Genomic DNA, 24,432 nt, shown 5'->3' on the forward strand with positions numbered 1-24,432 from the left:
TCTGAGGCAGGATTTAAACTCTTTCTTCCAGACCCAATTCCATGTCTGGCACGTCATCTAATAGACTTAGTTTTCCGGACGTGAAAAACAAAAACCGCAGACTCCAAATCTTTAAATAACCTTGAAGACTCATTCACAGCAGAGTATTCGAAGTACTTCCGGGACAGGAGTAACAAATGATAGCGCATGCGTAAAAATAGCCAGTCCCGCCCTCGGGAAATAGGGATTTAATCAAGCCACTTCACCTTCCACTTCTTAAAAAAAGCAGAACACTTTTTTCCCCCTTCCCCCAGAGGGCGTATTCATAAAGACAAATCTAGCAGAGGTCAGGCTGGCGATTCGGCTAGACTCTTAAAGTGGCTTTCTGGCCACTTCACGGTCACAACCAAAACCAGAAAGGCAAACAAGGAACCTCTTATCGCACACGCGCAGGGTGCTAGTCCGCGAGTATCTCGTAAGGAGACGCTTCAGTTCTCGCGGGGTCTTCCTTGGGACTGCACTTCCGGTCGTCGTCCGGGAACCGCCCTCGGTCCCTGTCCTCTCCGATTTCTGTCACCGCCGCCTTGGCGGCGCCTTGGGAAGAAATGGCCGCGCCGGAGCAGATCCCGTTGTCACGGGGTTGTCAGGGTTCCTCTACGCCGCCTCTGCCGCGGGCCAACCGAACCCTCCTGGTGCGGCACTTGCCGGCCGAGCTGACTGCAGAGGAGAAGGAGCATCTCCTGAAGCATTTCGGTGCCCAGGCCGTGCGGGTCCTGTCTGACAAGGGCCGCTTGGTAAGTAAGGATTAGCACGGGTCGGCCCAGGGATCCCGCAGGGCCGATCCCAGTCTGGGGGCAGCACGATGGGAACAAGGACTTGGTTTGGGCAGGCTGAGACAAGCCGGGCGGCCCGCTGCCCTTGCCTTGTACTAAGATCTGGGGTTGGCAAGAAGCTTTGCGATCCTCGGGACTGATCTGAGGGTGGGGATAGGGCGACAAACAAAATGATCCTTGACTGGTCTCAATTTCCTCCTCTTTAAAAAGAGGTCCCACTCCACCTGCTTAAGTCCCTAGCCCCTGAGTTCTTTGTGAAGGCTCTAAAGAAAATATGCATTAATTAGCAAGTTAAGTAGGAGAGCCATTTGCCTCCCACATCCCAAAATTTAACCACTTTTTATTATTCTACACCTTCATCCTCCCCTTGTTAATCCTTGACTTTACTGTATTGAAATTTTTGAGGCCGATAACATTGATGAATGAAGTACAAATTGCATCGGTTTTGAGGGTCAGAGCTGTACATTTCACATATATTTTCTCGTGAATTTCACAACATTATTGGGAAGTAAATGAAATCCAGGTCTTACATCCAAGACCAGCTATGCTTGAACCTAAGTCTAGCTACCTGTATTGGAAGTCATAAGAATCTTGGCTTTGCCACATAGTGAACCTTAGGCAAGCCACTGTTTCCACCTGAGTTTTCTCAACAAATGAAGAGTTCTTGTAGATTTCATAAAATAATGAACTGTTCCTCATCGTTGCCTTTCTAAGAAAAGGTCCAAGGTATAATCAGGAGACTGTTAGCTGTTGATTTCATTTCTAACCTATTACATTCTTTTGGCAGAATTGAAAAACCTTTTTTTTTTTTTAATTAACTAATAGCTATTGGATAAATATATGGATGAGTTTGTAGAAATTCATTTGAAATTCATTAAAAGTAATTTTCTGCTACCTTAATGTAGATTACTAACATTTTCAGTAGATTAATGAGAAAACAAAGTTTCAGGAAGATGTGTATCATCTAGGTTTAAAAAAATTTTCTGTCAATAAATTTGTCTAAAAATGGTTTGGCGTGAGTCAGGTGGTCATTAGTTACCTGGTTACTGGAGGTTATGTGGCAGTTTTAGTTCTTAATTCAATTCCTGTTTTTCAGTTGAGAAAAAAATAGAGTTCACTAAAGTTAATTGGCTTGGCTAAAGTTAAATACATAGTAATAGCAGAGCTGGATTTTTATCCCATATCTTTTCTCATTTTACCTCCAAAGCTTTCTCTATTAGAAGATAATCCTTATGTGATTCTGTGACTTACATTCCAGGGCTGTTTTTCATAAAAGTAAGAAAAGAAATACAAATAGATTTAAAAATTCAACTGAAATACTTCAGTTGAAACTCATTAAAACCAATTAATTAATTAATTAAAATTAATATTAGTCTGATCCATGCTGTCTAAAAACACAAAACTTCATTTTGAGATAACCAAAACCAAAATCTCCGTTCATCTGGCTTAATAATTCAGTAACTTTTGATATTTGCTGCTTTTTACATTTTACTCTTTTAAACTATAATTTTTAGAATAGAATCTTCCACATGAAGAAAGGGCAAAGGGAAATATATTTAACAACATAAGGAATGATTTTCCTTACTAATGCAAACTGTTAATGCTTTATATTGGAAATTATAAAAGCTAAGAGGAACATTAAAATACTATGACTTTTTATTTCTTTTATATAGTTTAATGTGTGGTCTCAGATTTCCCAGCATTTGATTATTTTGTGACTTTTAACCTTAGTATGATTCTTGTTTTTGAGTATACTTTGGTGCTTATTCAGAGTTGTGCATATTATGATTATCTTACAGAAACACACTGCTTTTGCAACTTTCCCTAATGAAAAAGCCGCCATAAAGGTATGTGATATTCTTGGTAGTAAACATTTTATTTATAGTTATCGAATTTGAACTATTGGGCTAGGATCTGTTGACATATACTCTTGACCTTTCATTCAAATCTCTTTCATTCTTTCCTTGTTCCAACCTCTCTTAAGGCCATAGATGTGCTTGGAGGGCTTACCTTATGGTAAACATTTTCAAGTTGTTACTGCATTTGAAGAACAGATATTAAATTTTCAACAAATATTTAAATTTAAATATTTAAAAAGTTATTAGTCATTGCTTCTGGGCACTGAAGTTCCTGAACAAGAAAAAAAAAAAAACAAAACAAAACAAAATAAAAAAACCAAGTTGGGATATCCTTCAATGATTTTTCTTTATTTCAGAAGCCAAAGTGATCCCAATATAGTGTAGTAGGTAGTTATGCATGTGGTAGTTCATGTTGTCAAAAGTAGGTGGAATAGATTGAATGTAAGCCATAATTTGAATTAAAGTTGAGCCTAGTACTTGTAAAGTATGTGATACTTACTGTTGTGATATATGCCACTATTAACAGTAAATTATGTCCTAAGTATTTCACTAAGCATTATAAAAAGAAAAAATAGCAATAATCTACTTGTAGGGAGTTAGCAGTTTAGTTGAAAAGACACACTAAGGACATAGATAAGTTTAAGTAAAATGTATAAGGTGGTTTGAGCGGAAGATATTAACAACTGACAGCATTGGAAAGTACCTCATGTAGGAGGTACTTGAACTGAGCTTTGGGAATAAATTAGAGATTTTGAGAGACCAAGAGGAGGTAATAGTATTAATAGTAGTTATTGTATAAAGATTATGCTTCAAGTACTGCAATTTGAGGGTGAAAATACTAGGCAACTCACAAAGTTGCCCATAAAATATGTAAGTAATTCTGTCAAAGACATGTTAGTAAGACAAACTATTATAAAACTAGATTTAAATAACTGGTATTTTCAGTAATGATGAAAGAAATGTATATTTTTTTAGTTGTTGTAAGTTAAAATCTCTAATATGAATCAGATTTTTTTCCCCTCATCCCTCTTACTATTTTAAAGACTTTATTTATTTATTTATTTTTAAAGAATGACCACATACTTAGAATTTTGGTCTGTTTCAAAAATTGTGACTTGTGAACTTGAATGACAAAGTATTTGGATTTGAAAGCATTAATTAAAAATGTGTTGATAATAAGTGGATTTTAAATGTTTGCTGCATTTATCAAATTTAACTTTTTTGTTTTGTGTCATATGAAGGCTTTATCAAGACTTCATCAGCTAAAAGTTTTAGGTCACACTTTAGTTGTTGAATTTGCAAAAGAACAAGACCAAGCTTCTTCCTTCTGTCAAACTTCACATTCAGAGAAAAAGAAAAGGTATGTCATTATTAGATTTGTTATATTTTCTTTTCCCCTCACATTTTTAGAATTATTTTAGAACAGAAAATTAAGTTTTGGAGGAGAGGGAAATTGCTTAATAAAGCTTATAGATATTAAAACCAATAAGTAAAAAGAACTCATTTTTATGTAATATTACTTAAGTTCAAACATTTATTTGACAATACAGCACTGAAGAAGAGAATTTTCTCTCAATAACCTCTTTTTGGGGGTAGAGGAACCTTTTCTTAATGAAGGTTGGGGAGTATGTGTGTAAATGGTTTGAGGAAAGAAAAGTGGGTTTGGAATAGCTTCTGTGGAGGGTGCTATTATTGGGAATCATGAAGGAAGAATAAAAGGATTTGTCTATAGCAGGGAGGGTCTAGTTCAGAGTGAATACATATTTGGAGTAGACTGAGTAGTCCAAGCTATTGTGATTTCCTTCAATATTGGACTACCTGAAGAGAGAAAGACTTCTCCATTCTTATTTCTTAAAGGCATGTGTTTGTGGGGTAAGGGAATTGGGGGAAAAAAAAGACATAATGATTCTAGCATCCCAAATTGAAACTCTGAATGAATTTTTCCTATAAAAATATTCATTACAAATTATGATTATGGTCTTGAGTTGTCATTGAATTCTGATTTATTTTTATATATTGGCTTGGAAATCTAACAATGCTGACAGAAATTGCTTATTATAGGAAGTGCAACAGAACTCAAACAATGAAGATATAAACAATCTTTGTTTTTAAGTAGAGGGAACCATAAATAGGATAAAGTCTAACTTATTTTCCTAGAAATGAGGAAGGTGAAGACTGCTGCCTCCCTTAAAAATCCAGGTCTTCTCTACTACATTGAAAATAACAAAAGTATCTTTTGCACAGTACACTTTTGTTTGTTAGATTAATTAGCTTCACATGTCATGATTTAATATTGCAGATATTTTCTTGATAAGATGTTAAAAGTAAGACTAATTTTAATCTTTTATTTTCCAGGTCTGATGAACCTGTGGAAGAAGATAAAGAAAAAAAAGAGACAAGTTGTTTGACAATAGAAAATGGAATTGCACCAAATCATGGGTTAGTATTCTTTTTCACTTTTTTTTTCCCCCCTTCTCTTTTTTTATTGCTGGCAATTTTGTTCTTTTTATGTGATTTCATGAAAGTGAAGTAGTTTTGAAGTTAGAAATTGTTTTTCATTGCTTGTAAACATATAATGGGTATATCTGTAATAAATATCTTATTAAAAACACATTGATTTCCCTAATAATTGGAAAAATGTTAATTAAAAGATTTCTGTGGGGGCAGCTAGGTGGCCCACTGGATAGAGCACCAGCTCTGAAGTCAGGAGTACCTGAGTTCAAATCTGGCCTCAGACACTTAACACTTCCTAGCTGTGTGACCCTGGGCAAGTCACTTAACCCCAATTGCCTGGGGGGGGGGGAATTGTGTGATACCACCTCACATCTATCAAATTGGCAGAGTTGATATAAAATAAATATGACAAATGGTGGAGAGGATATAATGTGGAAAAATAGGTACATTAATAACTTCAGGTAAAGCTTTGACCTGGTCAGCTATTCAGTAAAACAATTTCCAATCACATCCCAAAAGCTATTAAATTGTCCATATACTTTGTCTCAGTGATATTGCTATTAGATCTATACTCCAGAGACTAAAAAAAAGAGGAAAAGGATTCGTGTACAAGGTTTTTTTAAATGGTTCTTTTTTTTTTTTTTTCTTTTTCTTTTTTCTTTCTTTCTTTGGACAAAGAATTGGAATCTGTGCAGTTGCCCATCAGTTGGGAATTAACTGAACAAGTTATGGTTTGTGCGAGTGATAAAATATTATTGTGCAGGGCAAAAAAATGAATTGCCTATGGTGGCTACAAACTACAGCTGTTCTCTTTGCCCTAGAACTGAAACCAGGAACTCTGCTTTCCAGCAAGTGTCCAAAGCCAACAAGACTCTGCCCCTCACTATTGTACTTATCAGTTGTATGTTAGTTCCTTCTCCCCATAACCACGGCCTGGGCCACTTCTGGTCAGTACAGCAGTGGTTGGTATCCCTCCATAGTGAAATTTCAGTATTCTCTTACTCAGCAGACAGACACCCCCCCCATTGTTTTCAAAATGAAAGTTTCTAAGACTAAGGCTGTCTTTCAGCCCAGTTGCTGGCAGAACATGTTTGTTGATTCTGCAGAGATGGCCTGGAGGTGTTCACTCAAGCCAAACCTCTGCCCCTGGGGTCCTGGGGTCTTTTCAGATTGTCTTAGGAGGACAACTGTTTTACCCCATGTTTATTTTTGCAACTCTGAGGTGATGTGCTCTATTTTTTTATTTTTTTTTTATTTTTTTTTTTTTTTTTGGTGTGTGTGAAGGAAATTTAATGAGTTGAAAGTTTTCTGAACACCATCTTGCCTGAGAAATATCTTTTTGGAGTAGCCTACATTATTGGCTTAAAAATAAGCTAAGCCTGTAAGATAATTTTATATAATATAACTTCATCATATTTTAATTTTTTGTAATAATAACTATGTAGTATTTTAATTTTCAAAGTCTTTAACAGCCTTGTAAAGTGGGTAATATTAATATCCTTAGCCACATGTTTTAACATTATATTCTAAAATGATGAGAACAAATCTCAAGTTTATCCCAAGTTAAGCATGCCTGCTTTCTTCGCTCTTCTGACATTGATTTATTTTTCTTTTCTTGTTATCAGTTTGATAGAGGCAATATCAGAAGAGTTGTTTTAATGGGTTTTTGTCTGATTATTAGTGATTTTGAACATTTTCAAATGGATGTTTAATTTTGAAAAATTGTTTTACCCTTTATTGAGGGAAAGTAAAATGTGATGAAAATTAATTTTTTTTTTCTTGTAGGTTAACTTTTCCTCTAAATTCGTGCCTCAAATATTTGTATCCGCCACCTTCAAGTACAATACTAGCCAACATAGCAAGTGCCTTGGCAAGTGTGCCTAAATTCTATGTACAGGTAAGTAGTAGAAATTTATACTTTTGAAAATTAATGCTAATTTTGCATGCTACATCCAGCCTTTTATGACATTGTGTAACTTAAATCTTTTAAAAACCCAAGGATCAAAGGACTCCAAGAATAGTGAGTTAGTAGTATCATATGGCATCCCAGAAAGCTTAATTCAATCTATGATGCATTGAAATACAGGTGTACTTGATTAGGGAAGTGGTATTCCTGCTGTACTTTGCCTTCATCAGACCATATCTGGAGATTTGATTCTAGCCACCACATTTTAAGAAGTCCATTGATAGCCTTAAGATCAGAGGGCAATCTTAAGATGGAAAATTTCAAGAGCATACCATAGTTTAATAAGTTGAGAACTAAGCAGCTTAGAAAAGCCTTAAAATTGTAGATACAGTGGCTATTTCCAGTTATGTAAAAGGGTTGTTGAGTGGTATAGACTTCTAAAAATGGCTTCAGAGGTAGAACTGAAAATAATGAGTAGAAGTTGTAAATAAGTCAATTTAGTTTTGAAATAAGGGAAAATAATTCTATACCTATTGGCACTGTCTAAAGATAAGATATACTGCCTTAGAGTTACTGAGTAGTCTTTCAGAAAGAATTTTTTTTTCCATCTTGTATTTATTCATATTCATTATTATATTTGAATTGCCATACATTTAGAATTAATTTAACTTTAATGTACCTCTTATTCCTTTATACTAGAAATAATTATTAAATAACCATTTATTAGTATTGGAGAAATCCAGGAATTTTTCTCTTTCTATTTCCTCTTCTAGATTAGGTCAACACTTAGTTTTCTGAGTGGAAGTGGACCCCTTTGTCTAGATTAGTCTAGGTGGAGGGGTAAATAGAATAAGTCTTTTTTCTAAGACATGATCAGTCATATTTCTCAGCCCCTCAAAGTCTTCCAAGGTCTTTTTTACTCACTGAAAAGAATAACTGACCTTATTTTATTATCTGCTAATCACAATTAAATAAAATCAATTTACCTAGAAATTCTCTTAGAAATTGTCACTTCCCACATTTAGAATAGCAGTAATGAAAACATTCCTTTTTGGCATAAATTCAAAAAGTAATGTCATCTACTGATTTTAATGTGCCTATTATTTTAATAATATTTAAAGCACTTTAGAAAACACTGAAAAGTACTTTTCATTCAGCAAATACTAAAAAGACATAGTCACATCTGCAGTTGAGTAATTTATATATTCTTAAAGTTAAGGCAAATTACTAAACATTCAATGAATATGTATAATTTTAGAAATACATAGAAAAAAATATTTTTAATATTGTCTATTTTCTGTCTATTTCAATGTAATTTTAGATACGTTTTAATTCCTGATCATTTAGGAAAGTGTTTTATGGGTTATTTTTGTTTTGTTTGTTTTCTAAGGTGCTTCATCTTATGAATAAAATGAATTTACCAACACCTTTTGGACCAATTGCTGCCCGACCTCCCATGGTGAGAATATATTTCTAGTTATAGTCTTAAATATGTTTATATTTACTATTGCAATTAGAGAAGGATCAATAGCTTCTTTTCTTCTGAGTGTTTCTTTTAAAATTAGATGATATTAATAGATGCCACTAAAAGAAAGACAGAAAAAGTGTGAGAAGAACAAAAGTAAATGAAGGGTAATTGCTAAATAGTGTGAAATAAAGAGGATAAAAAATAATACTAGTAGATTTAATTCAGCTATTGGTCACATCCCTCTTGCCCCAAGCACTCTTCATATTTAGTAAATGCTGTTGTATTTTATGTGAATTAAATGAGTTCATTATTCTCATTTTGAGATTGCTTTGTTATAGTTTTATTTTTAGAAAGTGTTAATGAGGACAATTGTTAAAATTCCATATTTCAGAGGTAAGGAAGTGAATGATTATATATCAAGTAAATTTGAAGTTAGGAGGAAGATACTTTAAATGTTATCTAATTTAATAGATAAGAAAACCTAGGCTTAGAGTAGTTAAATGGACTTGTTAATTCAGATAAAAAGGCTTAGGTCTAAGACTTTTAAGAATTTTGGAATTTTTTTTTCCTTAAAGTAATTCTTCTATAGACAAGTCTTGGCAACTTTTGTTTATTAAGCTATAAATAAAAGCAAATATTCCTAAAGAAAATATATACATTTATTCAGTAGAGAACACACTTCTAAGTTCCAAAGATTATGCTTACAGAACACAAACTGCCATTTTCTAATAATTCAGAAAATTGGGTTCAGTGGTAGATAAAGAATCATTCTGACTTTATTTAGAAAAATTTGTCATCTTAACTTGCATTGTGCTTCATTTTTTGACCCTGGCAACTTTCTTTTTATTTATTTATTTATTTGTTTATTTATTTTTTATTTTTATTTTTTTTTATTCATTTTTCCAAATTATCCCCTCCCTCCCTCCATTCCTTCCCCCCGATGACAGGTAATCCCATACATTTTATATGTGTTACAATATAACCTAGATACAATATATGTGTGTAAATACCATTTTTTGTTGCACATTAATTATTAGCTTCTGAAGGTATAAGTAACCTGGGTAGATAGACAGTAATGCTAACAATTTACATTCACTTCCCAGTGTTCCTTCTCTGGGTGTAGTTATTTCTGTCCATCATTGATCAACTGGAAGTGAGTTGGATCTTCTTTATGTTGAAGATTTCCACTTCCATCAGAATACATCCTCATACAGTATTGTTGTTGAAGTGTATAGTGATCTTCTCGTTCTGCTCATTTCACTCAGCATCAGTTCATGTAAGTCTCTCCAAGCCTCTCTGTATTCCTCCTGCTGACCCTGGCAACTTTCAAAGTCCTAATGAATTTTAGAATTAATGCAATCCTTAGTGATGAAAGAATAAGTACTGATACTGGTGCAAGTTTAAGTTAATGAAGATCACAGTATCTGGGAATTTAAAACCGGAGATGGCCAAAAAAAAAAAAAAAAAAAAATTCACAAACAAGGATATGTACCTCACAAAACATAAAAAAGTAACAGGAAATGAGCCTGTAAAAATCTTGTTATGAGATCTGATTTATATAAAAGTTGTTGGATATGAAATTGAAAAGAGCAATGATGGGGAAAATGGATTAGATTTAGAATGAGAGGATCTGCATTTGAATTAAAGCTCTGATAGCTCCCACATTATGTCATAATCTCCTTGGACCTTAGTTTCAAAACACTGATAGAATATCAAATAAAAGGTATTTAAGATACTACCCTCCACTCATTTTTTAAAGTATTTTTTAAGGATACTGAGGAGATATCAGCTAGCAATGTACAGGCTTACTTTATCTCTAAAACAATATGAGAATAATCTACACATATATAACCGCTCAATAAAAACAAGTTTGTGTAGTCAGTTTTACAGAGTGTATTTTTAGACAACCAATTCAAAGATTCCATGTCTTGTAATGTTTTGCATATTAATCTAAATTGGTTAGGCTTTTGGCTGCCATATATCTGTTAAGAATAGAGATTAAAAGTTTACTGGCTTATTATTTCCATTCTCCTTTACCCTTATAATTTTGATGATTATTCTGGAACAATTTGCTTCTCCTAAGAAATAATAATGATCAGAGTCAGTGTCTTTATATTTAATCATTTCCCATTTTTTCAAAATTTAACTACTTTGATTATGATCAATCTTTTATAATTTACACAGTAAACTATACACAGTATTATTTTTTCATCTTTATCCTTCTAATTGTGCATTGATTTTGCTCTTTTTGTTGGATTACTGCACACACTTCATTTAGAAACAACTCTTCAGTTAGTACTAATCAATTTTCTATCATAATATAAGCACTTTAACTTTTTGCATTTCAGTGGTTATCTCTAGGACTCTTAGATTAATTTTGATGGGAATAATAATAATTATAGGATCATATATTTAGAATAGGAAGGAATCTAAATGAGGTCAAGAAAGTTTATTTGCCGAAGATTGTACAAATAGTATGCCATATTTGGAACCCAGTTTTTCTTATTCTAAATCTAGCATTCTTTGCACATCATTGATGAGTAATCTAGAAACTTTTGATCTCTTTCACTGTGTCAGTAATCGATATTTCTTGTCATCTTTTGACACAATGAAATCTAACTTTGCCCAGTCCCTAAGCAGAACTTTTTACATATACTTTTCTTGAGCTTGCAATTTACCTGTGTCTCTGGTTTCATTTATAGTCAGAATGTCAGTATTGATGTACATCCTGTTTAGTGTAAATAATAGATCCCCTGAGATGGTTGCATGTTTTTGAATTCATGCTTTGAAGGTATCATTATATAAAATGTGGAAATTGTTTCTGCCATATGTAATGAATTCAAATAATGAGGCCATTATGAGGGATTCATTATTCAAATTAATTCAGGACTTAGTTGCTGTTTGTCTAGTAATATATTTACTGCTTGGTTGTTGAACAAAGTTTTCAGTTAGAAATCCAACAATTAATTGATCTTTATATATCACCTATATGCTCCTTTATGCATTTTGCTCCCTTTTCCACTACTTTGTTACTTTATTAATGAAGTAATTTGAATATTGACTTCCATAATCCTAAATAATTTCTTAGGGGCTGTTCTGATCAGAAAGAGGGCAAACGATTAGTGATTAGTGTCTTTGCACTTATCTAGTGATCCTTGTTAGAAGTAGGTCCTAGAGAAATTTATGTCTTTTTTAGTTAAATTTATAACTCATGTGTTACTACAGTAACATGTTTTGGATCTTTTGATTAGTATGAAGAATATATGCCAGTGCATGTGCCTCTTCCCCCTGTACCTCCTTTGCCACCGGAGGAGCCTCCTGTACCAGAAGAAGGTGAAGGATCTAATGGAGAAGAATCAGAATATGAAAGTGGTGATGATGAAGCCCGTGAGAGGTTTGTAATAAAAAATTTTAGGCGTGAGAAATTTGAAATAGTACTACCAGGAGCAGCTAAAGCTGGTATATTGCTTGAATCAAGGAGTTTTAAGCTGCAGTGGAGTGGCCATATTCAATCTGTCATCAATATAGTGATCCCTGGTAATGGAGATTTTTTTTGGCCTAAGGAGCTACAAACTAGTTTAAATTAGAAACAGAGCAAATCAAAACTCACGTGTCCCTCATTTAGGTTGGTCCTTTGAGTGTCTACTAGACTTGCAGCCTCAGTGAGAAATGGAAACTCAAGTTTCAAAAAAAAAAAAAAAAAAAAAAAAAAAAAAAAAATTGTAAAGGATAAACTTCTGGCAAAGCCTCGTTTTTCCTGTTAAAATAAATAGTGAAGTTGAGAGGGAGTAGTGTGTATTATAAATGGCTTAAGAACAGAATGTTTGGAACTTAAAACTCGGGTGCATGATTTGGAACCTGAGATTAGCATTCATTTCTAGCAGATAAAGTATCACACCTCCAGTTATCTGACTTCCTCCATTATTTTTGGAAATTTTTAAGTAGGAATGGAAAAAGCAAATGTGGAAGTAATCCAGGGTTGGGACTTAACAAAAGAATGGAACAAGAAGTTCAAGAATAAAAGACCCTAAGGATCAGCTAGTTAATGAAAATACACTTAAATCTTGGTCATTTAGATTTTGACATTTAAAAATATCAGAATTAAAAGTTGGGTTGTAATAAGATGAGGCAAACTTAGAAAAGCAACATCAAGAAATAGGAAAAGATATGCGAGTACTGAGCATTCTAGGCAAGTAAAAGATTTCAGGATTAGAGAGTAGCATAAAATTAGTGTTTGCTTGAATGATGTCCATTGTCGACTATATTTAGACAGTATTGAAGTAGGGTCAGAATAGATAAGGATCTGGGTGCTAGAAGTGGGACTAGGTTTGTAGTGACTGGATAGAAAAAATTAAAATAAAGTTTTATGGAGAGACTAATAATTATGAGAGCTTCAGACTTTAGTTATTAGGAAGCAGCAACAAAAGAATTGTTGACTTATTTCCTGAGTGAGTTTAATATTTGGCTTATGGTCTTTCTCTTTTCTCTAGCATCTGACCTTATAGAAGGGAATTTAAACATATAATCTCTAATGCCTTAATTTTGATTTGTTTTATTTTTACCTGGGCTACTTCAACTCTATACTCTTCTCTCTAGTATAGGCTTCATCCTTTGTGACTTGTCAACCTCGAGCCTTGGAAGGATTGATTATTCTCACCATCCTTTGTCTTCATTCCTATTCAAGTGCTATAGAACAAAGCTAAAGAAAATTATCAAGTTATGCTAACTGAATTGGCTATGAATTTATGTTACATCATCTCAGCAGTAAAAACTGTTCCTTTATGCCTTTATACCTCCCTAATTGATTCATTATCCCACTTTCCACAGAAGCTTTTCCAAACCTTTACATCCTTCAAAGCTTCCTCTACTCCCACTTATCTTAGCTTTGAGATTTGCCTCATTTTTCACTGGAAAAATTGAGACTATTCAGTTTTTCCCTGAGAGCTGTCATCTCATTTATTGTCTCAACTCTCTCCTCCATTTTGTGATTAAATTTGAGAAGGCCATCTATAACCAATGTTTCTACTTGGCTTTATTCTCATTCTTTTAGCTTTCTACCAATTGATTTTCAGCTTTACTTAATCCAAACTGCTCTTTCCAAAGTGATCATTAATAAATTATTCCCAAATCAAGCGGGATCTTCTCAGTTTTCATTCTTGACCTCTTTGCAGCTATTGACACTTTCAGTCACCTTCTTGACATTCTTTTCTCTCTTAAGTTTCTCTGACTATATCCTGATTTTCCTGCTTGTCCTTTGCTGAATGTCTATCCAGGTCAGATCTGTCAACAATGGTAGTTCCCAAGGGCCATGGCCCCTATTCTTTTTATCAGTACTGTTTTACTGGTTCATTATATTTGTCATTCATTAGCTTCCATGGATTCCAGTACCATGTGTTTTTTATTTTGTTCGTTTTTTGCTGATGATACTTAGACCCATTTGTTCTACTTTAATCTCTTCTAACATTTTAGATTGATATCTATTCTATATCTCAAACTATACATTTCATACACATCTTAAAATCAGAATGTTCAAAACTGAACTTCTCTTTCCCATTCTAAGCCATCTTGTCCCTGTGGAGACCCAATGTCTTCCCTATCACCTAGACTTATATCCTAGGTGTTACTCTTGCCTCATTTTTCATATTCAATCTGTTGCCAAATCCATTGATTTTACCTACGCTAGATTTCTCACATATATATCCCTTTCTCTGACATTGTTAAGACCTTGGTGTGGGTCTTCATTACCTTATTCCTAGATTACTGCAATAGTCTGCTGGTTGATCTCCCTATTCCAGTCTGTCTTCCATTTAGTTGTCAAATTGTTCTTCCGAAAATATAGTATCAACAATATTCTAATCAAAAAATTCCACTTCCTGCTTATCTCACCGCAAGGATCAAATATCAGTCTGTTTGCTGTGCAGAGCTCTTCAATAACAATTTCTTCTTAACCTTCTAGTCTTCTAACATTTTACTTACTTGCAAATACATTACAATTCAATGATAGTGGACTTTTTGCTTTTTGTTGAACATAATACTCCATCTTCTGACTTTGAACATTTTCATTGCTTTTTCCCCTTTATCTGAAATGTTCTCCTTCCTCATCTCCATCTCTTAGTTTCCCTGGCTTCCTTCAAGTTCCAATAAAAAACAAACAAACAAACAAACAAAAAAAAACAACACCTTTTCTACAAAGAGATTTTCCTGATCCCAACTAAAGCTTGTCTTCCCTCAGTTGATTATTTCCAGTTTTTGTGTGTGTGTGTGTGTGTGTGTGTGTGTGTGTGTGTGTATTTGTATTTGTATATAGTTGTTTTCAAGTTGTTTGTGGGCTCCTGGAGATCAGGAAATGCCTTTTACCTTTCTTCAGAACCTCTAGCATTTAATGCTGTGCCTAGCACATAAGGACTTAAATGGCTTTAGACTGATAGAAGTATTTGAGTGAAGTGTGCATTTTTTAATTGTGATTTTCTTAAAAAAAATTTTTCTTGAATGACCTTAGTAGATAAATCTTAGATAAGGAAGATATAACGTTTTCTAATTCAGGATGACAAAACTGATGGAATTAGCTAATTTTCAACACAAAAGACCAACAACTGCAAAGCAATTTATTTGAAGTGTGCATAATTTTTAATTGTGATTTTTCTTAAAAAATTTTTCTTGAATGATCTTCAGTGTTTTATGAATGATGACATGTAGATAAATCTTAGATAAGGAAGATATAATATTTTCTAATTTAGGATGACAAAACTGATGGAACTAGCTAATTTTCAACCCAAAAGACCAACAACTACAAAGCAACGGCGTGTAAGGAAAAGGCAAAAGATAAAGGACATGTTGAATATACCTGCATCTACTTCCCATAGGTAATTTAAAAGTTACTCACTTTTTTTTTAAGTAAGACTTGTGATTTCATTAGTTTTTAGATTACAAAATAACATTATGAAACACGAGTTATATATCCTAAGCTTGAAATTAATAGCCATGGTCTTCTTTAGGAAGATTGCATTAAAGATGGTTAAAATAAGTTGTGATGTGATACTCCAAACATTTTCATTGTGTTGTTAATAGAATTTGATTTAGAAATATGTGGGTTTCAAAAGTTGTATTTAATTTTTTTTTTTAATTCTTGAGGGTTTTTTTAAAGACATTAAAAGTAATATTTTCTTTTTTTCCTCCATACCTCCATTATTCTATCTTGATGTTGCATCATCACCTAAGACTTCTCATTTTGTTTACCTCTTAAGTAAACTCACCCCAAAAATATATTTAAATGTTTGGATTTTCCTTTAATTAAATTTTGCTCTGAATGATTAAGTAATAAAAAGATTTGGGATATACTTACTGATCAAAAAAAGTTTTGATATTGATATTCAAGAATATAACTTTATTTTACTTGATACTTAAATTTATCCTCTTGTATTTTATATTGCTGTCTTTGAAATTCTGCCACCATTTTTTATTCCCATTAAGTATGAATAATATAAGTGAAATTATTTCACCTTTGTGGTTGTCATTTCAAAATACCCAAAATAAGTTATTGTGCTCTTAATTAAAATAATACCAGAAATCCATCTGTAGAGAAACTTGGATTACATAATGTTACTTCACTAACTGGAAGAGTTGTTTTTCTCCACTTAGTGAGACTAATCTAGTGTTATTTTTTTATTAAACAGTAATTTACACCCTGCACTATTACCTTCAGATGTGTTTGAACAGCCACAGCCTGTAGAGCATAAAAAAATAGAATTCAACATATCTTCTGGGATACCTTCTGCATTTGTAAAAGATTTAGAGGGAGGACAAAATAATGGTAAGGAGATTTTACAGTTATTTTAAGTTAGTTATGAAAAATCAGGTTACATTTCTTTTTAACGTGTTTTATTTAGTAAAAGATAAAATATTGTATGTATGTGTATATGCATGCATATACATGTGTTTATAGATGTTTCTTAATGATTTATTGTACTTAAGTTGTATTTTATATATGTCTAAATTGTATTTTTTATTAAAATCACTGAATGATGGATGTGAAGGGTGTGTGTGTGTGTGTGTGTGTGTGTGTGTGTGTGTGTGTGTGTGTGTGTGTGTAGTAACTTTCTGCCACACCTGGAGATTGATTTGAATGCCAATATACTCAGGCTACTTAAAGGAAACATTTAGTCCTGGGCATATAGGTCACAGGTTCAAAATATTGTAGAATTAGAAGAAGTATTAGATATATTCTCATTCTATTTATAAAAAGCATAGAAGTTTAGAAATATAAAATGATTTATCAGGTTTATGTAAATTATTAGTACAGATCTAAAATTATAATTTAGCTTGATAACTGTAGGTACAATTTGCATATACTTTTCCTCTTAAAGCTTAGAATTTTTCTAAATTATTAATTTATATGAATAATGTTAATACTAAATACTTTAGATTTGTCTGCTCCTGGAGAGGCAACTAATGAAGGATTTGGAAAGATCTTTCCAACTCCGATTCTGAATGACAAAGAAGAGATTCAAGAAGACTCAGATGAGATACCAGCAGAATTTGTCTCTCGAAAAGAGTTGGAAAAAGGCAGAATTTCTAAAGAAGGTAATCATTTGGTCCACATAATTTTTTTTTATTTCAATGCTGAAAAAGCTATGCTGATGAAAGTGAACAATTGAACTCTTTGGTCTGAATCCCTGATGTTCTTATATTTGAATGGGGTATGTGTAATTATACTAGGAATACACTTTAAATAAAATTAACAAGTCATTGTGAAGACTCTACAATGTTGGTCTAAGCAAGGAGCTCTAGTAGTTGAACTGCTGAATCATTCCCTTAAAGCCATTTAAAATTTTTCATTTCTTGATCATTAAGTTTCTTTGAAAGAAATCAGAATTGTTAAGCAGTGTTTAGGACATAATAAACAGTTATTAAACTAATAAAAGAAATCATAATGGAAATGTCTACAATATTTGAGTAAACTTTCAAATACTTTTTGAAAAGTAGTTGACTTTCTAGTTATTTTAACTTTCATAAAACATTCCATTTAGTAGCATCCATTAATCCCTATTGGTTGAATTTGTCATAATTCTAGACAAATTAATAAACAGAAATTTAAGTGTTCCTTAATTAAAAATAAAACTTCACAATGTTTTCTGTCACTTACCCATTGTTAATATTTGCATAGCAATTACTATGTGCCAGATACTTTGCTTTTACAGTTATCTCATTTGATTTTCACCACAGCCATGAAAAAGTAGCTGCTAATTTATCCTCATTGTACATATGAGGAAACTGATTCAGAGAGTGTAAATGGTTTGTCCAGGAGGTAATAAGTGTCTGAGACTAGATTTGAGTTTAGGTTTTCCCGATTTCAGACCTGGCAACTCTATCCACATATACTTAATAGTTTCTGTGTATGCTGCAATCCCCAATTGAATATTGAAAGCTTAGTGTTATTTGGAATTAGTTGCTTAAGACTTGTGGAAATTGATTGAAACATTATACTTTTCTCTTTCTTTTTTATTCATTATTTCAAGAAATGGAAACACTTTCAGTTTTCAAAAGTTATGAACCCGGGGATCCAAATTGTAGGATTTATGTAAAGAACTTAGCAAAGCAAGTTGAAGAAAATGTAAGTAGAATTCCATAAATTGGTCTTCTAAAAAAATCTATTTTTGCCTACCTTGTGACTTTTCTTTTTTCCCCTTTTTTGATGAAATTCTAGGATCTTAAGTTTATTTTTGGAAGATATGTTGACTTTTCATCACAAACAGAACGAATCATGTAAGTTCTCTCAGTAAAGTTTTGCATCTCATTTATCCTCATTTCTTCCTTAATACTTTCCCTCTAAAACAAAATGAGTTAGTGAGGTCATGATTCCTTACCATCATAAGCATCATTAAATTTAAGATCTTTGATCCCAGCAACTTTCAAAATTAGTGGGATGGCTAATTAGAATCTAGCAGAACATTGTTTTTTAAATATAATTATTTTTGTTAGGAAATGTGATTCGTTAATTTTTGCAGCATGGCACATGGGGGATTTCCTTTAAAGTTTCAGATTTCAGACCTAAGCTTTTTGGTCTAGGGAAAATGACCTTTGGGTGAACAGTAGCCCCCTAATCCCCAATTAGTAAAAAGGCAGAAATAAGAAAGGAAGTAATGAGATACTTTTAGGGAGAAATTGTTAAGATTGAAGAATATTTGCTCTATTTTTCTAACTTAATCTATTTATATCATTTGCCCTGAAGCACACAAAGTATATCTTGTTTTAAGAGATCTATTCTAAAATCTGTTTTCATAATAGTTAATTCTTTTTCAAAAAAGAAAGATTATATTACTTGAGAAAAACATAATCCTTTCTAATAAAAAAAGAGAAAAATTAAAAGGAAAAAATTCACAAGTAAATATTATGCATAAAGTATGACAGTGTTAAAATTTAGTTTTATAGTTTCATTAGTTTCAAAAGACATTTTCTACCAGTAAAGGTTAGTTTTAAATGTTCCTTTGCTATCAAGGTATACATTGTGCCATCATTACTGTCCTTGAAACAATATTGAAAGCCAACTATCTTTATAGTGCTGTAAGCTTATGTATTACTTTCATTTGCCATGAATTTCACTTTTCAGGAAGAGTAAGAGATTCTAAATGTAGAATTTTATAATAAATATCTGTAGTGCTAAGTTTTTATGTCTTTGTACCAAGAATTGTAGCAGTTTAATTTGTTATATTTTCTGTATCTTATGCTAAAATTTAATATTATCATTTTGAACACTCAATTTCAAAAACAAAATTTGGGCATTGGTTCTGTAAGAGAACCAGCTTGTGATAGGAAGATTGCTTAACTAATGGACCTGTTTCTTCACTTGTTTTCATAAGACTAGTTGTCTCTAAAGTTTCGCTATTATTTTCTCTTAGAAAATTTAATATTCCTTCTTGCCTTGGGTGTCTTGCCTTGGGTGTTGGTTTTTTTTCCTGTCTTTGTTAGAGTATTTTAACCCCATGTACTTCAATAATGGGAAACTGCTAACATGAAACAAAAAATTTACCACATATGAATACCATTTTTAGTTACTATTTTTATAGCTTCTAAAGTTTCAAACATGCCTAATTAAAAAAAAAATCCAATAAAACTAGGTTAGCTATCTTTAAGGACCTTTTTTAGAACAGAGTGTAAATATGTGGTATTAAAAAATGAACTAATGGGGAGGCTGGATCATACAGCCACTGTTCCATGTATTTTAGTCGAACAATTTCAGTTGATGTTAATTTGAAACAAAACTATATTTTTCATATATTTTTCTAGGTTTGACATACGCTTGATGAAAGAAGGTCGCATGAAAGGCCAAGCTTTTATTGGCTTTCCAGATGAAAAGGCTGCAGCTAAAGCTTTAAAAGAAGCTAATGGATATGTGCTTTTTGGAAAACCCATGGTGGTCGTATCCTTTTTAAAAGTTGTCTTTTGATGTTTAGGCTATGTAGTTATATTTCTGGTAACTATAAAGATGAAAAAAGTAGTATGGCTGTTTTTTGTTTTTGTTTTTGTTTTTTTAAGTGATATCTGACTTATATAGGAAGGATAATGTCAGATCAATCATTTATTAGAAAATGGTTAGATTTATGGATGACCAGGCTATTAATGTAAGGAAATATAACCAGTAGATATCTTTTATTCCCTGAATGTGCTTGGTTATAGGACTAGTGTTGACTTCCACCATACAGCAGGATTCACTGGGAAGTAAAACAATATTTATTAGGGTCTTAATATGTGCCAGGTATTCTGCAAAGTGCTGGTAATACACGGAAAGATGTATTAGTCCCTGCTAGTACAGGATGTTTTAAAACTTCAAAGTTCTTTCCATTATGTTGTTCCTCATGACAGGATAAACTTGAAAGAATTTCAGGCCTTACTTCATTGAATTAGCATAATGTTTTCTTAGAGCAGGCCTAAATGTTGACCATATTTAAATATTGACCTTGAATTATTGTGTATAGCTCTTACATTTTCCTTCCCTTCCTTACTCTTTACATTTATGAAAGAAGACTTAAGTGAATACATATTCCTTAAAACTTTTGAGGAGAATTCTGCAGAAAGTGTTATGTGTATAGCTAGTTTAACTATTAAAACATCTACATATTAGACTAGGAAAGATTATAAATAGAAAATAAGGAACTATCATAATTTTACAAACTATTGTTTGTTAAGGCAATGCTTCCTAAGATTATGGGATTTAGAGTTAGGAGGGACCTTAGGTGTCTGTCATTTAGTCTAGGGATTAACATTTTTTGTGTGTCATGGACCTCTTTTCTGAATAATGTTTTTAAACACACATTATGTTAAAATCGACATATTAGACCAAATTGATAGACCTCAGATTAAGAATACCTAATCTAACCCATCATTTTATATTTCTTAATATGAGAAAATAGGTCCATGGAGGCCAAGTAACATTCAAGATTTGAACCCAGATTATCCTACTCTTCTTCAAACTAAATATCCCCACTCCCTTCAATTGATCCTCTTATAGCAAATGATACAAGGGATTTAAAAAAAAAAAAAGTGGAATGAGAGAGAATCACAACTAGAATGTGAAATAGATAAGATTTATAAGGAATAGTAGTAAGAAGCAATCTTACTCTAATACAGCATTGTTGTTGCTTCGATTTTATAAGAATTGGATGAAAGCCATTAATGGATATTCCAAGGAATTTAGAACTTAATATCAATATCATTGACCCTTCTAATAAAATGTAAGTCATTGTTCTCCAAAGTAATCCTTAATATATCATTAGCAATTTGCTCGATCTGCTAGACCAAAACAAGATCCTAAAGATGGAAAAAGGAAAAGATAGATAATTGCTGAAGGTAAGTATGAACTTTTATGTAATAAAAGGAAATTGTCATTCTTTAAAGGGGAAATAAGGAGAATATGCTTATTAGATTGGTAATTAAAATATCTCAAGTGTTTTAAGACCTTTTTTTTTGTTTGTTTGTTTTGTGGGGCGGGGAGCTAGAGGAACCATAGCTATTGATTTTGAAATAATAATTGTAGAATCATGTATGAAAACTTATGTTTGCAAGAGAAGGGATTACAAAACAAGTTTTCCAATGAACTCTTCCAAATTGTTTCTCTACATACTGACAACTTAAGATCTTGTATAGCAGCTGAAGAGAAAGCTAAGTTCACTGAGTTTAGTAATTAAAAACTTTGTGAAAAATAAAGTTATGTAAGTTATGTATGGAAAATAATTATGAACATTTCACAAAATGAAAGTTAGATATAATTTAGGGAGTTACATATCTTGCATATGTCAAACTTATACTGTATTTATAAATATTAGTGTTAGGCTGTATTTATAAAATGGTTTATAAAAGCCATATAAAAATTACCTGCTTGGTAATAGCATTGAGCATTTTTATTTAGGAAGTTTTTTTGAGTGGTTTTCTGCTTCGTCTTTCTGTGGGAAAATGTCAGGAGTAAAGACACTGAATTGAAATGTAGTCCTTTTATTTGTTTTTTAAAAACAAAGCAAAATATCAACCATACCTTTATGGATTAAAGAACGGACTAAATGATGGATCAAGATGACCAAAGCTTTCATCTGAAATGAAAAGTTGTAGTACTGTGTCATAGTCACTCAGTAAAATGTCATAGATATTTGTATTTCTTTACTTTCCCAATTTTGTTGTAATCAGAAGTTTTTCGAATATTCTAGAGTGACAGGCTTAATATTTTAATGCACAGAACATATTCATTTATGATAGAATATCAATTCTTTATAAATCTAATGCTGGAAAATAAGGAAAATTAAACTACATTCTGCTGTTCTTCTTTAGAAGCATTCCTGCGTAAATACTGCAGTAATACTGTCATGCAAAGTGTATCCTTTCTTGTTGTATCCTTTTTTGGGGCAGTACTTTTTTGTAGAAATTTTTATTTCTTTTTCTTTTTCTTTTTTTTTTTTTTCCCGTAATGTAGATTGGAGATTAACTTTGCATTCTAGAAATAATATGTTTGATGTAGGTTGAAGAAAATTTGATATTCCTTTTAGATACTAATGTTTAAATTTTTCTATAATTTAGATTTGTCTATAATATGCTTCATTTTAAGAAAATTCATTCCAGGGAAAGTTAGTGAATCAGGTCATCAAATTTACTACAGGGTAATGGTTGCTTTTTAACTCAGAATTTGATATCTTGGTTATATTTGTCTTCCTGAAAATTAATTTTTGCAATTTATGGACTTGGTTTTAAAAATACTTGGTTTGATTCATTTTATATTTTTATGTAGTGTAGTATAGGAAATATAGCAGTACTGCTTGAAAGGGAAAATTAAAATTTTAGACTTTAAAAGATGTAGGAGACTCAACAAGAATTTTATTTCTAAAGATTGTCTATTTCTTGTCTTTCTAAATGATGCAAATACCAAATGACAGTCTTGCTATTCACCACCTCACATCCAGGATATATATATATATTTTTTTTTAATTCCTTATTGAAGGTAGTAGCAAATAGTTCATTCCTTAATAGGACAGTAGACAATTGGAAACATCTTTTATGATGGATACATAGTTGAAAAAGAATATATTTAATTTCTTTATGTCGATTAATGGTGGTAGTAGCACAGTATGTCTGCTAAAGCATAGTGAGTAATAGCCTATTGGCTTCCTTACCACCTCAACATTTTAAAAGCTGCTTATATCGAAGGTGTGTATAATCTTTCTTGCACCTATAGTCTGGTGCAAAGTATACATTTTATTAAAATGCATATTAATTTGATTGGCACAGTGTATTGTACACAGTGCTTAATACATATTTACTGAGTAAAAACCAACTTTTCCCCATCCTCCACCTTTTGAAAGCATTCTAAATTTTTAACTGATAAACTTCCTAAATTCTAGAAACAATCTATATGTTAATTAATTAGTTGTCATTAACATTTGTGTACGTATAGGAAAAAAAGGCCAATAAAGTAAAGTGTGAATTCATGATAATTATATTGCTTCATGGGGACCTTAAAATATATTTAATTTTGGTTCTTTGATTCACAATTTTAGTTCACATAAGCTGTGATTACCTATACAAATCAAATTATACTGTCAAACTGACATGATTCACTAATTTTCTAAATACTGAAATTGTAGATTTCTAATGCATTTATATTATATAAAACTATGTTTCTATTAAAATAATTTTCATTTTTGATGGGCTTTTATGATGTTTTAGGTTCCTTTTGAATTCCATATCTTTCAAGCATTCTCCAGCTTTGAGAAGAAGAAACTTGACCATCTGGACTCTTGAATTGTGCGTAATAGCTTTTAGAATATATTTAAAAACTAAATGAAATGCATTTAAATCTTACTGGAAGATATACAGCAAATGTGTTTTAGTCAACTTTCAGTACTCCAATAAATTATTATTTTCTTTCCATTAATATGTCTTGATTTTTTGTGTTCAGAGAAAGGGATTAAGTGTATTTTATTGGAGTGAACTAGTCATGTATGGTCTGAATTTCAGATTAATTATGTGATGTACAGTTAAAAATCACTTTGAAATTCCAAACGTTTAAGTTTCAGTTTTTTTAAACTGAACTTGTTAATATTTATTATTATAGGGAAATTGCATTATATAAACTCTCTACCAATGCAGATTAGCCCCTCCTTTATAACATATAGCCATAGCGATTCCCTTGGGGTCCTAAGAAGCAGAATAATAAATGGTTTGTCCAATGTCACATGGCCATTTTGTGTCAGAATTAAGACCTGAATCTAGATCTTTCTGATTGTCAAGTCAGATCTCTTTTATTATAAATTTTGCCATTTTGTCATTTTTGTATGATAACTAAATGTTTAGGTACATATTTAAAGAAAAAAATAAACTCTTAGAGCTTTTCACAAACTCATTTCAGCTTGGGAATTTGAACACTTTCCCTAATAGAATGTTGAATTGCCCATC

General features: G+C 32.1%; 1 protein-coding gene and 1 pseudogene across 2 annotated transcripts; both read left to right on the top strand.

Annotated features, from left to right (window-relative positions):
- Positions 1-472: 472 nt before the first annotated feature.
- Positions 473-23,911, top strand: RNPC3 (RNA binding region (RNP1, RRM) containing 3). 2 transcript variants are annotated; one of them, XM_074262825.1, is made up of 15 exons: positions 473-773; positions 2,612-2,659; positions 3,913-4,031; positions 5,027-5,110; positions 6,911-7,022; positions 8,422-8,490; positions 11,751-11,893; positions 15,237-15,362; positions 16,173-16,309; positions 16,921-17,079; positions 18,015-18,109; positions 18,203-18,261; positions 19,783-19,915; positions 21,270-21,342; positions 23,704-23,911. In XM_074262825.1, exons 1-14 carry the CDS (start codon positions 585-587, stop codon positions 21,327-21,329), a joined length of 1,533 nt encoding a protein of 510 aa, XP_074118926.1. In that variant the 5' UTR covers positions 473-584; the 3' UTR covers positions 21,330-21,342; positions 23,704-23,911. The 2 variants fall into 2 exon arrangements, with proteins under 2 accessions (XP_074118926.1, XP_074118927.1); XM_074262826.1 differs by lacking the exon at positions 23,704-23,911 and adding an exon at positions 22,315-22,445.
- Positions 23,671-24,432, top strand: part of LOC141539711 (pancreatic alpha-amylase-like) — a 35,615-nt pseudogene continuing 34,853 nt past the window's right edge.

Source organism: Sminthopsis crassicaudata, chromosome 4 (genome assembly GCF_048593235.1).
Source record: "Sminthopsis crassicaudata isolate SCR6 chromosome 4, ASM4859323v1, whole genome shotgun sequence".
Classification (NCBI taxonomy): Eukaryota; Metazoa; Chordata; class Mammalia; order Dasyuromorphia; family Dasyuridae; genus Sminthopsis; species Sminthopsis crassicaudata.

Excerpts from the sequence above, each read along its gene's own strand:
- RNPC3 (XM_074262825.1), top strand. The coding sequence starts at position 585 with ATGGCCGCGCCGGAGCAGATCCCGTTGTCACGGGGTTGTCAGGGTTCC. Across the intron at positions 2,660-3,912 it reads ATGAAAAAGCCGCCATAAAG|GCTTTATCAAGACTTCATCA; the intron begins GTATGTGATATT and ends TGTCATATGAAG. Across the intron at positions 17,080-18,014 it reads AGGCAGAATTTCTAAAGAAG|AAATGGAAACACTTTCAGTT; the intron begins GTAATCATTTGG and ends CATTATTTCAAG.